The sequence below is a fragment of the Rutidosis leptorrhynchoides genome, chromosome 4, assembly GCF_046630445.1.
Source record: "Rutidosis leptorrhynchoides isolate AG116_Rl617_1_P2 chromosome 4, CSIRO_AGI_Rlap_v1, whole genome shotgun sequence".
NCBI classification, from domain to species: Eukaryota; Viridiplantae; Streptophyta; class Magnoliopsida; order Asterales; family Asteraceae; genus Rutidosis; species Rutidosis leptorrhynchoides.
Genome location: NC_092336.1, coordinates 44,757,232 through 44,773,174, shown reverse-complemented (window position 1 = coordinate 44,773,174; position 15,943 = coordinate 44,757,232). Strand labels below are relative to the sequence as shown.

The following is a 15,943-nucleotide window of genomic DNA, read 5'->3' as shown; positions in this document are numbered from 1 at the left end:
TTTATGAGTAGAGAATGAAAACGCTGACTTGAGTTCAAGTTGATGGAGCTAGATATCATCGAGTCAGTTTATAATAGTTCCAAGTTATTTCATATTAATATTTTCAATAATAATAATGGTGATGGAGTCGAGCTGAACTCGAAAGTATCAGTTCATCAAGTCAACTTTGAAAATTACAAGCTCTATCAAACTTGACTCAGAGTTTCTAAGTTTGCTGTTTGAGTTGAACTCGATGTTTAAAACAGTGTATATAATAAACCAATGTAGCAATAGCTCAATTATATCCGATAACTTTAAAGCTGATATCCGCCATATGAAAACTTTTGACATAAAGTTTAAAACAGTGTAGTAGAATAAAGTGTTTTGAGTTGATATAACTCCTATAACACTTTCGATCTGTTACGACTTACGATGTGTTACCTCTGTACCACCGTAAATTTATGGAATTCGGCCTAATATTTTAATGGAAATACAATTCGGCAGCCAGAAATTGTATCAACAATAAACAGAGCAAAACTAGGGATGTTGATATAGGTACAAAACGAATTTATGTATCATTTGTGTACAAAAATATAAATAAAATAAACACTATCCATACTTAAAATAATCTTCTCCTATAATCTACTACACCCACTTCATACAGGAGACGTACATATATTTACATGCATATGATATAAATAACCTAAATGCATTGATGTAACGAATGTAAAAACGATAGTAATGGATGTGTAGTTGTGTACTCAACCTTATCCAAAATGTTATTTCCTGAGGAATGTTCCCATGTGTCGAATTGACATGAGAATCTTGCATTAGGAATATGTACCGACAGCTTAAAAAGTTGAACCTAAACCATCCAAGACGTCCAACATGTCAACATCTGTGTACCCTGATTCTCTCTTTGGAGAGCTTCCCATACTTCGACTCGATGCAAAAACAGAAGCTCGATTCTTCTTCACAATAACAAATTCTTGACTTTTGCTAATTCCCGGAACCAACATTCTCCGTTTCATTACTTTTTCGAGAAGATGTCTATCTTCTAAAGAGATTTGGACCTTTTGGGGTTTACCATTAGCCTTTATTAATGTAGGAGGAGGCGCAAATTTTGGAAGCTTGTCTCTGAATCTGACTAGACTTATTAGACGGTGTAGCAAAATAATTAAATCTAAAATGTACCGGTCCATCTTCTGTTTGTCAGCATGATATAGCGTCTGGAGACGAATAATATTGTTACTCCCCGCTGTCTTCTTCCCAAACTCGTTACTGAAGAAAATATTTATTAAATAATTAAAAAATAAATATCAATACAAAAAAAGTTTCATTTTTTACGTTTTCATTATTTTTGACACTTTAAAGCGCGAATAACTTAGACATGTTTTTGACACCTAACCTATAAGTGTCGCAAAAAATTTAACAAAGCGTCGAAAAGGAAAACCCAATAACTATTAAAAGTATCAAAAGGTTAATATCACTTAAAAAAATTTGACACCGCATTTTTCACGCATTAAAAATTTTGATGTCATTTTTCCAAGCTTCTAACTTATATTCACACTTTAAAGCGTGAAAAACTCATTCAGAAAGTGTCAAAAACTACAAGATTAGTTGTAGTATACATATAATTAATTTTAAATAACAAAAGACTAAAATAGATGGAGGTAAGAATAAGTTGCTTACCCTGTGTTCGCCCATTCTCCAACCCATCCGAAACCTTGATGAGCTCTGTAAACATAAATATTAAGAAATTATTACTAAAATAAACGTAATTATTTTATAAAAAAAAAATTATATATATTTTGTATACACAAAAAATGTATTCCGTACTTGGTAGTATCTGTAGCTACTGGAACGAGCCACTGGAGTGTTTTTTCCATTTCTGCCTTAATTTGAGGCATCGTCATCTGAAACAAGCCACTTTTGTAAGAACGAGTAACGTGGAACTTTTTGCTCATTCTAAAGTAAATAAAGGCATACCACTTCTTTAGAGTCGAGTGCTTGTAAACGAGATCGTAAAGCGGCCTTGACACTTACAGGCAAGCCGTTGTATAAATTGTCCCTCATATTAGGAGGTAAAGAGATGGGTCGAGCTGCCTGGAATAGTTTAAAACTAAATGTTAACTGAATTGCAATTATGTAAAAGAAAGAATCGTAAATCGAGAATCGCTTACGATGTTATCCATCTGAGTGACTAAATTGGCATAATGTAACGCAAGACCTGCAACACCTAAAGTTTCCGGCTTTTTATGAGCCTCCCTGATATTCGTCGTTAAATTTGACTCTACAACAAAGCAACAAACAAAAGGCACGTTAATACTTTTTCCGAAATTATGAAGGAATTTTATGTGCATTCTGTTTTGGTGAGAAAAATAAGGTATACTAATGTTTATGTAAATGCATTTTATCTTAGGGGTGTGCATGGTACGGGAAAAACCGAAAATCCCAAGGACCAGACAGAACAGGACCGGAATCGAGCATTCCAAAGGAGTTTCGATACGGTCTATGGTCCTTAATTTTCATGTGTCCCGGTCCTCGGTATGGGGACGGACCGAACCCGAAAAAAGTGAAAACAGACCGTACCAAAATATTTACATTCTGTAGATTTTCAAAAGAAAAGATAAGAAAAAAGATATACATTCTGTAGTTTTAAAAAAAAATTATTAGCCGTACATATTTGACTATCACCTTTGTATTTAATGTAGTATATCTTTGTATTTAACGTAGGATATATCTTCCCCTTATATCATGGGATTATGGTGAGATTTTCCACGATATAAGGGGAAGATATATCCTACATTAAATAAAAAGATATACTACATTAAAATACAAAGGTGATAGTCAAATATGTACGGCTAATAAAATTATATACATTGACTAGCGTTTATATATATAAAAAAGAAGTATAGTTTTCTTATGTTTTATTATAAATTAAGTTAATAGCTATATAGTTTTTGATATGTAAAACAGTTTATAGTTAGACTAATAAAATTTAATAGCTGTATAGTTTTTTTTTTTTTCAACACAACTACCCGTAAATGGGTCAAACCAGTTTAGGCTTCATCTATAACGGGTCGACAAACAAAATCGAATGTAGTATCTCAGAAGAAAATGGTTCGAATGCCTAAATACTAGTTGAACTAATCTTATTTTGTTTTGTCTCACGAATCTTTTAAATAACCAGCGAGTATAATCTTGTTCACGGATATTACTTGTTTAGTCTAGTGTATGAATATAATTTGGCCATTTATTTAATATTATATGTTTTCATATGATTACGAAACGGGTCGGTTCTTTCCTCAGAACCGAACAGAACCGAACCTTCAGGAACCAAACCGAACTAATTTATATGGTGTGGTCCAACTATTTGCTATAAAATGGAACTCGGGACGGAACCAAACCGAGTTAGTTTGGTCTGGTCCCGTACCATACACAACCCTAACAGGAGTAAAAATTTTATCCCCGTGACCATTGTAGTAGTCTAGTAGATATACATAGATAGATATAAAAAGTATTATAACAAGAGTTCAATACCATTTTCTTCAAAAGCTTCAACGATTGCTTGATGGATATAGGTAACAACATCTACAAGCTTCTCCACAATCTAGCAAAAATAATGCAGAATAACGGGACACATTAGCGAGAATCGCTATAGATTTATGTCTGTTACAAACGTAACTCATATATTATGAAAGTTGGTATAATACCTCTTCCAGCCTTTTAGACCAAAGAGATTTCTTTTTCAAGTTCCTCACGAGTTTTTTTTGGTGCTTCACGTCACTATGTAAGATTGTGAGACTCTCTCCTACAATGGAAACAAGCATGAGATGATAACTAAAATAATCTATACCACATTGTAGCATATCATTAATTAATCAAAAGAAAATATTGATGCCCTTCTACTAGAAGAATTTATAAATCTAACCTTTACGAGGAAGATGCAAAGATTCCACTTCCTCGAGCTTACGTCGGTAATCTTGTTCAAATCTATCTAAAGCATGATACTCATGGTATAATTCCTGCAACACAGCAAAAGTTGCTAGCATCTTTTATTTGAGGCGTAAGAACTAAATGGACTTAATGAAGGAAAACGAACACAAAATAGTGAACTACATACACCAAACATAGAATGTAACGAGAAGAATGTAACTTACAGAAGTATACTGAGCGAGATTGGATAGTTCATACATAGTGAATTCCGCCTCTTCCTTGAGCTGTTTGTAAGTTATGAGATCCAAGTCCAACCTGATCCATCAACGAACATGATTTAGTTCCACTATCTTAAATGTTTAGAGTAGCAAATTGGGCGGGTCAACAAAACAAAAATGTTTTAGGTCAACATCAATAATATGGTGCAGATATGTATAGGTATGCATTTAACAAGTTTTGTTCAATTCGTAGCATCTTATCTATATATCTTTAAACATAATTTATTTAAGTTTATGTCTATAATCGTGAATTTCAACATCCAAAATACTAATTTTAAAACAGACTCATATCTATAAATAGCATCATAATTCATATGTAACAATTTCATTTTTTAAACATGAAGGCATTGCATAAACTGCAAACTCAAAATGATAAAAATCAAAATGAGTAACTACCAATATTGAGAGATTGAAAGTTTTCTTTTTTTTAAGAATGGTAATATTAAGTCACTTCCTCTATATCTATATCAAGCACGCTAGATGTACATACGATTATCACCATCTTAATAACAGCGTCAAAAATAAATTTTCAAATTCACTTGCAAGCTGTGTTGTAAAAAAACGGCCGAGACGGCCATCACAACGGACATTGCAACGGATTTACTTGTGTACCGTCGCAACGGATCTAAAAACGGGTAAAAAACGGTCAACGATTAAACAACGGTAAAAAACGATCAACTTTAAAAATCGGTCAAAAGCTTAAAAACGGCTTAAACGGGTTGATATAACCTTGCTTGCAAGGGTATGCTGCATTATTTAGTGCATCAAACAGAATTTTAAATTAAAAAAAGAAATTGCATGGCTTTCAACCCATTTGACACCTGTTCTTTCTTACCAAACTTTATTAGTTTTCCTATCAATGGACTCGTTCAAAAGTAGATGGGTCACAAATTGCCACCTCTAATAGATTTAAATATACATTATAAGATTGGCAATCAAGAAACATAAAGTTATAACTTTTACCTGGAAAAGAAACGATCCAGATTATGCCATTGTGGATCTTTGCACATATCTCCAAACCGAACAACCTCTCTTGAGAACACATCAAGTTCTTCCCTACAAAACGATAAAACATGTTACTATAATTATAAGATGATAAGTATAACATTAGTAATATTATAACGATAACGATACAAAATATCTGAAAAAAGGATAGACTACCTCTTGTCAGAAGCTGCAATACGTAACAACTCTTTTGTATCAGTAGACACTAAAAGTTGTACTCCTTCTGAATGCATAATCTCCTTCTTAAGTATCTGAATACTTTCTTCAGAAAGCGATTGCATCAAATTAGAACCTTTAACAATTGTATTAGCTACTTCAAATGCCAAAATAGATACTTTATTTCCTCGTGAAGCCATATTAGATGCAAATCCACTATGCGCGTTCAAATTTGACATACTGCTACCCAAAGTATCTAAAACTTCAAGACCTACGCTACCAGCTTTTCCAAAAATTGTACTCACATGAGGTACCTACCAAAATTCAAAATCGAAAACCATTTTGATTTTGATCCAATAATAAAACCAGCTACGTAAAACTTATGTCATAAAGCAGCAGACTTAATAATCATGTTAAGATAAATTACAAATTTCATACATACAGGGTTGCAATAGGAACTAAAATATTCGGTGAGAACCATAACAGCTACTCATTACACATTACAAATTTCTAATTACGCATCTAAACGCGTCGTAAAACATATGCATTTGTGAATTTCTTAAACCGTATCAACCACTTCAATGGACACCAATAAAAAAGGCAGAAGGTTTTCCTTGTTCGGGCCACCCGGGAGGTTGAGTAATCCGACCCCATACTCTAATGTACGCAGCCCAGGATTACTCCCCGGCTGTTTCCAACCCATCCCTAACCACCACTAAATATTCGCTCTATACGGGATTCGAACCTGAGAATATTCGCTCTATACGGGATTCGAACCTGAGACCTCCTGCAAGGAACTTAAGAATATATGAAATTTGATAACTTTTCAAATTTAAAATAACAGTAGTAATTTTTAATGTTCAAACAAGAATCACAAAAAAGTCAAGAATTACGATAACTGTTCAATTACATGATAATCAGACCTAAATCGATCGAAATTCACATGTGAACGTTGATGGAGAAAAAAATAGTAACAGTAAAAAAAAATTAAATCATAAAAATTACCTATGGTTTAAATTCAAAAATCACACCAAAACATATATGTATGTATGTATATATAGAGACAGAATTGTATATGTATAGTACCTTGCTAACCCTAGCAGGAGTAGATGGTTTCAATTCTCTTGAAATAGAAAACATCAATTCACCAGAATCATAGGATGTAATCCTTCTACCATAAAAATCATCATCATTAACAGTAACATCATCATCATCATCATCATGATGTGCGTAATCATCATCATCATACTCATTATTATTCTTCTTCATCTGGTGATTACCAAAACTTTTAATTGATTTTAATTTTTCAGAAAACCCTACACTACCCTTATCACTGCCGTACTCCGCCACCGAGCTCCGCTTCATCGTCCCGCCGGTACACACACCTCCCATATTTACACAATCAATTAAATTAAATTAAAATATTTATTATATTAAACTATAATTCAATTGTTTAACATAGTATAATGTAACAAATGAAATGAAAATTTAGGGTTTTTAATTGAGAATTTTGGAGAAGTTGAGAATTATGAGTACTGGAATTTGATAGCAAGGAAACAAAAATAAAACAAGAATAATAAGAAGATCAAAGAGTTTGACTCTTTTTTTTCTAGTTTATAATTTATCTATAAAAAAAGATAATTCTCTCTCTTGAATTTGGAGTTTTCTTTGAAAGTTTCACTCTCTAGAATTTGATATTTTCTTTTTGAGGGGCCTGCAAATGCAATTGGATTATATATCATTCGCTTTTTGAGGTTTGACTCTTCCACACTATTATATTATATTATATTATATTATATTATACTATACTTACATGCTAAACCTCCTCCCAAATTTGGTCGTTTCAGTTTTAACGCGTTGTCGTTTTGAGTTTGCGTTCACACTACAAATGGTCCTTCAACTTTCGCACAAATTACACAACAACTCCTCAACTTTATACTTTTTCAGGGGTAAAAAAACGTAAATTTATAACTTAATTAAAATAAAAAAAACCTTACTCCACCCGAATTTATAACGGGTCCTATCTTCTCGCTCGGTGCGAGTTAAATTTTTCCGAGGCCACCGTTCAACTCGAAAAAATCTCACGAACCCAACGGGACTAACTATATGCAAAACGGACATCGTTAAAAAAACACTAAATAACGGGCCCTATATTCACGCTCGGTGCGAGTTAAATTTTTCCGAGACCACCGTTCAACTCGAAATAATTTTACGAACACAACGCAACTAACTATACGCGAAACGGACATCGTTAAAAAAATAAATATTTCGGGTTATATTACATGCATATATATACATATACAACACGACTAACTATACGCGAAACGGACATCGTATATCCAAATTGGACCGCGCGTCGAATACAACCGCAGCAACGCGCGGTCGGATTTTTTCTAGTTATAACTATAACTATAATTATTATAATTATAATTATAATAATTAATTAACCTTAACCTTTACATACTAAAAGAGATGGCAACTGTTGTAGTTTTAATTTTACACGATTGTAACTTTGAATTTACGTTCACATTACAAACGGTCCTTCAACTTTGTCTATATTTCCACAACGGTCCCTGCAGTTTACACTATTTAGGGGAAAAAGTGTAAATATATAATTTAATTAAAATATAAAAAACTAATTCCATCCGAATATATAACGGGCCCTATCTTCTCGCTGTGTGCGAGTTAAATTTTTCAGAGACTACCGTTCAAATCGGAAAAATCTTACGAACCCAACGAGACTAACTATACGCGAAACGAACACTTCTCAAAAACGCTAAACACAACGACAACCCGTATCTTCCCGCTCGGCACGAGTTAAATTTTTTCGACGGCAGCGTCAGACTCGAAATAATTTTATGAACAGAACTATACTACTACGTTCGAAACGGACACTTTTTAAAAAACGCTAAACGCAACGACAGCCCGTATCTTCCTGCTCGCTGCGAGTTAAATTTTTTCCAACACCATTATGCTCGAAATAATTTTATCAACAAAACGAAACTAACTACGTTCGAACCGGACAGATTTTAAAAAACACTAAAGACGACGACACCAACAACGACGCATAATACATGGCCCGTTTTCCCTTCTTTAAATAAAACTGCGCCGGCCGAAAGCCCCCGCCGCATCGCGCGGGCCGATCCGGACTAGTTATAATTATAATTATTCATTATTATAATTATAATAAATTATAATTATTACAATATAATATAATAATTATAATTATAATTATAAAATAAATAAATAAAAAATTCTAGTTTATCTATCGATAAATTCAAATGTTTTGGTTTAGAATTTTGATAATCGATCGGGCAAAGAAATTCGATGCGAGAAGATGAATCTTAAAATGAGAAAACCGGATCCCAAAAGTAGTTAAGCTTTTTAGTTTTAGTATTTGATTGGTATGGCTTTTATCGTGGTTTGTCGTTGGTGAACTTTTTCTATATATTTGATTGTTATAGTTTGTTTAGTTACTTTCAATGTGTTAGCTTCGTCGTGTTTTGCTTTGTATTTTTTGGTTGGTGACGTTTTTTTTTTTTTTTTAAGATTTCGATTCTATACGAATTATCCTTGTTTTTGATAAAAATACTAAAAAATAAAAAATTATATTTAAAAGCCGTCTTTATAAAGTCAACATTTTAACCACTCTTTGTAAGTATTTTACGCAGTTTAACAAAAACTGTAAGAGCACATGGAGTCGTTCGGTGTTAAATCTCAGTGTTAAATTTAACACTGGATTTAACACTGAGGCCAAAACAGTGGAAATGGTTCAGTGTTAAATCTCAGCGTTAAATCATAATTTAATTATTTTTTTAATACTTTTAATAATATTATTTAGTTTAATTATATATTAAAAATGTAAAAACAAATGCAATACTAAATTTCATTAATAAAAAAAATTACATTACTTAAAAAAAATACTTAAAAAAAATACATTACTTAAAAAGATACAATACTTAAATTATTGTTTATTTATTAAAATTATTAATTTTATTTTATTTTATAACAAATATAGGATAATACATATACCCTCTTTTTGTGCCTCTCTTCTACTTCTTCTTCTCTCCTTCATTTCAACCTGCACTTATTTTCCCCTTCTTCATTATAGCCTCCAAATATAAGAAGAAAAAAAAGCAAATAAAGAAAAAGAAGAAGAAAGAAAAGAAAAAGAAGTAGAAACAGCGTCGGGTGGGTAACGGTGGCCACCGTGAAAGGGATTTAAGGCCGATTTAACGGCGGGGCGGAGTGGTGGTTGCCACCGTCCCCACCGTTAAATCCTTGTAATGGTGGTAACGCGATCCGACTCCTGGTGCTCTGAGAGATATCTTTAGAAAAAATCCTTGCTGAAAGTAAAATAGATCAAGTGATTTAGGCGAGTAAACGCAAAACTGACAAGTAAATTTGAAAATTAAAACGTGAAACAAAATGTTAAAACATGAAAATGAATATTGGAATCGAAAACTGAAACGCATAACTAAAAATTAAAAATTAAAATGTTGAAATAAATAATGAATGAATTTGTTCTTTTAAATAATGATAATTGTTAATGTTAATAGACTTGACATGTTGTAATTAAAACTGAATATGCTAAAACAGAATGAACAAACATGTTGTAATTAGGGTTGTAAATGAGACAAGCTACTCGCGAGCTACTCGAGCTCGACTCGTTAAAAACTCGGTTCGAGCCGAGCCTAAACGAGCCCGAGCCCGAACTTGAACTTAATTTGAAGCTCGTTTAGTAAACGAGCCCGAGCTTCATATCTCGAGCTCGAACAAGCTCGCGAGCCTAGAACGAGCTTTTCTTTTATATAAATCAAATATTAATTTTTAAATAAACTAATAAATAGTTATATAATAATTAATTATATATTAATAATAGTTGAAAGAACAATAATAATAAATCTTATTATATGTTGATAAAATTTATAAAAACAATAAACTTAAAATATAAAAAATTAAATAATATAAAGAAAAAAGATTATATAACTAACGAGTCGAGCTCGAGCTTGCAAAATATCAAACGAGCCGAGCTCGAGCTCGAACTTTATGAAATTCAAACTAGCCGAGCTTAACCAGGCGATCAGTAGCAAGCATCCTAGGAGTTGCAAAGGCCGCAACAGTACTTTCATGTAGCTACAACACGTATAAAGTGGAATTAGATAGTCTTCTTTGCCAATCAATAATGTACATCTTTTATTTTTCGCGACATCCAATCAAACGATTTATAATGATTAAATGTTGATAATGTATTGCTAACTTTAAGAATTATATATGTGTGACTTAAAACATTATAGTATAAGTTAACTACTTCAAATAATATCAATGTCGTTAAATCTTTTTTTATTATATATTTATATAAATATAAATATCATTTTTTAAAAATTATACATATAACATTACAATCCGAACTAACTTATAAACTTAATAACTAACGAAATCTTTAACCTAAACGAGTATCTAAAAGGCCGTAATTTATAGATACATGTCAACTCAAACTGCATAAATAATCTAACTATTATGTTGAACAAGGTACTTAGTTTCCTAGCTCATATGTTATTTGAAATAAAAAAAAAAAAAAAAAAAAAAAAATAATAATAATAATAATAATAATAATAATAATAATAATAATAATAATAATAATAATAATAATAATAATAATAATAATAATAATAATAATCCGATTAAAAAATGACTTGTTGACATTGCCAAAATAAAGTATATATTTCTAAAATGGTTAATTAATATGTCTTTCTTCTTATCTATAAAAGTCAACCAAGCTATTATGTCAACATGGTTAATCTAGGCAAAACTACTTTAGACTTCGTCAATAAAGTTTGTCACGCTTAAATTAATTAAAGTATAGAAAATATCTCCACATTATGCTATTCTAGATTAGCATTTTATTTTATTTTCAATAACATTACTTAGTATTATTTATTTCATTATTATATATTATTACAAAATACAAAATCAAAAGTTTTGTGTTGACCATTGAAGACATGCATAATTTTTTTTTTTTTTTTTTAAGAATTGAGTATTACGTTGAATTGTATACGTCCACCGATCAACTCAATAAGAAATATCATTATGAGCATATATGTATATCAAATAATCAAAACAATAACGAATATAAGTAATAAGTTCAATTTAAAGCTAAAATATAAAGTTCACTCGCTTAATTGTAAATTATGGGGGTGTTTGGTTTAGTGTTTATAAGAAAACTAGTGAAATGACCGTGGAACCACGGGTTTATTTAAATGAAACAGTTTAATAATATGTTTTAGGTATTTTTTTTTTTTTGAAAGGCAAGTAAGTTTTATAAATTAAAAAAGGTACACAAAAGACTAGCAAGAAGCTAGAAAGGCCAAAATACACACACTCAAACACACGTATACACAAAAATACTCGCACGCGAACACATAGACTCGAACACTATCACCAAGATGCTACAATCAACGCTTCGCGACAATCAAATAAAAAAACTACTGCAGATGACGCGCAGGAGGAGCAACAGGAGCAACAATCACATTCCTCTTCCGAGTCTTTCATCACTTTATCGATAAAAATTCTTTCGTGCCATCAAAAGTTTTCCCGACGTCGGTTGCGTTTCATATTTTTCCGTCCCCAAACATGCTTAATGAAATGGCTTTTAATTAAACGATGAATTTGTCTTTCTTTTGCGCGAAATCGAGCAACCGTGGAGTAACATAAATTAGGGGCCTCGCAGCAATCCTTTTCGGTTGGGCTAGGGCCATTATCGTCGCATTCATCCAGGCTCGACCCAATTGGAAAAAGGCTGTCACTTTCAGGATTTATTGAGCACTCAGGCCCAACTGTATGCATCGATCCAAAAGATGGATCAGGCCCAACGGGAATTTGAACTTGCATTGGGGCTTGCAAAGGGCAAGAATCACGCGTGTTGCATCTATTCTCGAGACTGACATAGCCGACATTGGAATCTGTAGAATGAACACTCGACTTTTGGGTTTCCTCCGTCAATGTAACTTCCGGTAGGGAAATCTGAGCTGGAGGATCGACAGATTTATCAACCTTGGATTCACACGGCGGCCTGAATTCTCCTTCTTCCACCTCGTCGTTTCCCCTACTGGAACACAATTACTGTGCTCATCCATCGGAGTTTCAATGTATTCAGTGTTATCATCACGATTACACTCTTCCGAAAATATTGCTTACGAATTCTCACATGTTGATTTTTCCTCACTCGAGATTTTATCAATACCCACCGAATTACTATTGTCAGGGTTCGAATGGAGGCCTTCATCATCCTTGTCGACCTTAAGGTTGTTAACTTTAACCAAGGTCCAAAAGAATCGGTCCTTGTTGAAGCTAAAGACAAGATTATGGTTGCTTAAAGAAGCAGGTAGGTCGAATACTACCCATTTACCTCCAACTTTTACCTCAATGTGATTAGGGTTAGGAGTTAGCACCGCATTAGGGTGAAGATTAGAGCCTGCAACTGAATCTGCGAAGCTCTTCCCATTCCAAACTGATGTTTTCGAAGAACCTTGATTCCAAGGGGCCGGAGGAAAGTCTTCAAGACCGTCGATATTCAAATTGGAACCTTGATTTTTGCTCGATGAATGCTTGACCTCATTCCTCTCCAAAGCTTTGTAAGCACGAATCCAACGACCATTGATTTGTATGGTGTTTAACACTCTCGCAAAAGAATCAATATTTTTGATGCCTTCATAATGAACATACCCGAATCGTTGGCCACTCGACAATCTTTTACGTGCGAAGTACACGTCTTTAAGTGTCCCATATTTCTCGAAAGTTTTTCGGCAATCATCACGAGACCACGTCTCCGGAAAGTTGAAGATCAAGAACGAAGTAACACGAATATCACTCGACTTTGAGAGCGAAAAGCCGTTTGGCTTCGACATGGAATTTACATCATCGACCGCCAGAAGATAGGGCGGAGGAGATGGGAAAAGGTGGCTGGAAAGGGTGGTTGGCAATGGGGAAAGGTGGCCGGAAAGGAGAGTTAGAGAGAGAGTTTTTTCAAGCTTTTGTATTTGTGATATGTTTTAGGTATTAAGTGAACGTAAATGCTAAAGTTATTTAGTTTAATAACCCGTAGAACCACAGAGTCCGACTAAGAAACTCGTCAGCTGAACATTTCATCAAACACCTAAAATGCATATTAAACAATCCACATCCAATTATAAGAGATAATATTGGTTGTCCTTTTTATTTAAAAGTGTAAATTAAAATATAAATTTAGAATTAATTTCCTTCTGCCTAACTTTTATACCTTCTCTTACGCAATTTAGAATAATTAATTAAAAGAATTCAAAATTATTAAATTTTAATAATTAAAATAATTTTTAATAAGATTTAATAATAATAATTAATTAATAAGATTTAATTTTAATTCAAAATTATTTAGATTAATGACATCATCCATCATACCTAAATTTTTTTCTTTTGTTTTTTGAATTTTTTTAATAAAAAAATTAGTCTAATAATGACATCATCATTATAGCATTTTAATAGAAACTATAGATTATTTTATTATTAAGCTTTCAAATCATAAATTATTAGTTAATAGTGTTGGTAAATTCTATTTTAAAATCAATTAATTTCGATTTAAGAGACTCAAAACGTAAAATTGTAAAGCATGACATTACTGCAGTAAAACAATTAAATTATATGATTACTTTCTTTTCAATCTATTTTCTCTAATGTTCGCTAAATTATTAAAAAATTTAGATTTACCTAACATTTACAAACTAAATACTAAATTATTATGTTATCAAACAACATAATTAAATTCAAACATCATTAATGTGTAACGTGTTTTGCTATAATTAACTATTTAATCATAGTATTTTAAAATACATAATAAATTTTTAAACCACAAATCTAAACACCTCCTAAAAGTTTGTGATCCCCGAATTAAGCTAACTAATCCAAACACCCAGTGTGTAGCTATCAGACCATTCCTAAAAGTGTCAGTTTGGCTCCGTCAGTACATGTGGCGAAGCTGACAGAAAGTCGCGAAAAATAACGCGGCATTAGTCCCATACGTCACCATCCGTCAGTGAAGAATGTGACGGATTATTTTATATCCGTGAGTTTTGTCAACAACCAATCACAACATTTCTTAACTTAATAAATATTTATTTATTATTATTAATTTATTTTTTCTCACCTAATTTTTAATTAGATTTTACCACATCACCATACCAAATATTTAACACAAAAAACTAACACAACGGTTAAAAAATGTCATTGTCACATCCCGTTCAGTTTTTACTTTTTGGTCAAAAAGCGTCCAACTACCCGTGATATCACAGGCACGGTTGTGAATGGTCTTAGCCATTAGATTCTCTATATTTAATTTTAGAAATTATAAAATTTTAACATACATTTACAATGACAATATGATATAGTAAATGCATCGTCATACATCATACATACCACTAAAATGAATCAAAATACAACTTTTGAAAAACTAAATAAAATCAGAACTACTGATTTAAAAACAAAGACTACTACTCCATATTACAAGGAGTAATATAGTACTCTGTATCTCATCTATAGTTAATATTAAAATCCTATAATGATGATGTCATTATTAGATTAATTTCCTTGTTAAAAAAATCAAAAAGAAAAAGAAAAAAATTTAAGAATGATGGGTGATGTCATAATCTAAATAATTTTGAATTAAAATTAAAGCTTATTAATTAATCATTATATTAAATCGTATCTTATTAATAATTATTAAAATTATTAAAATTAAATAATTTCAAATTATTTTAATTAATTATTTTAAATTGAGTACGAGAAGGTATAAAAGATACACAGAAGGAAACCAATCCTAAATTTATATTTTAATTTACATTTTTAAAATAAAATGACAATCAATATTATTATTATCTCTTATGATTAGATGTGAATTGTTTAACATGAATTTTAGGTGTTTGATGAAATGTTCAGCTAACGAGTTTCTTAGTCGGACTATGTGGTTCCACGGGTCATTAAACTAAATGACTTTAGCATTTACGTTCACTTAATACCTAAAACATATCATTAAACTGTTTCGTTTAAACAAAACCATGGTTCAACAGGTTATTTCACTAGTAAATATACAAAGATCTAACAATTACTATATTAACTATTAGACAAAAATGATGAATAGTTTCAGAGTCATTTTCGTTTTTTCACCTTTTTTTTTCTTTTTTTCCAACTAAATTCCATTTCACCATAAAAGCCCCCACACTTTGTTCAAAAATTAAAATCGCCCCCCGAAACAGGTGGTAAAATGTCAAATCAACATTTTTATAAAAATTCTTAAATAAACTCCACCCAAATATTCAACGGGTCATATCTTCTCGCTCGCAACGATTTAATTTTTCCGGCACCATCAATAAACTCGAAATAATTTTACGAACACAATGACACTAACTATATGCAAAACGGATTCTTTTTAAAAAATGCTAAATATTTGGGGTACTTTTCATACAAGTTGATTTTTCACTCGCATGCTCCGTAACTATTTTTATCTATTAACAACAAACACATATGGGTCTTATTTTTTTTTATTTTAATTCTTTAGT

General features: G+C 31.8%; 1 protein-coding gene across 1 annotated transcript; it reads right to left on the bottom strand.

Moving 5' to 3' along the window:
- Positions 1-508: 508 nt before the first annotated feature.
- LOC139839449 (protein PSK SIMULATOR 2-like) lies at positions 509-6,989 on the bottom strand. Its single transcript, XM_071829512.1, has 12 exons — positions 6,444-6,989; positions 5,358-5,671; positions 5,160-5,252; positions 4,143-4,233; positions 3,914-4,007; positions 3,696-3,793; positions 3,523-3,592; positions 2,163-2,272; positions 1,969-2,085; positions 1,819-1,895; positions 1,672-1,716; positions 509-1,260 (listed from the first exon to the last, which is right to left on the bottom strand). Exons 1-12 carry the CDS (start codon positions 6,747-6,749, stop codon positions 831-833), a joined length of 1,845 nt encoding a protein of 614 aa, XP_071685613.1. The 5' UTR covers positions 6,750-6,989; the 3' UTR covers positions 509-830.
- Positions 6,990-15,943: the final 8,954 nt, after the last annotated feature.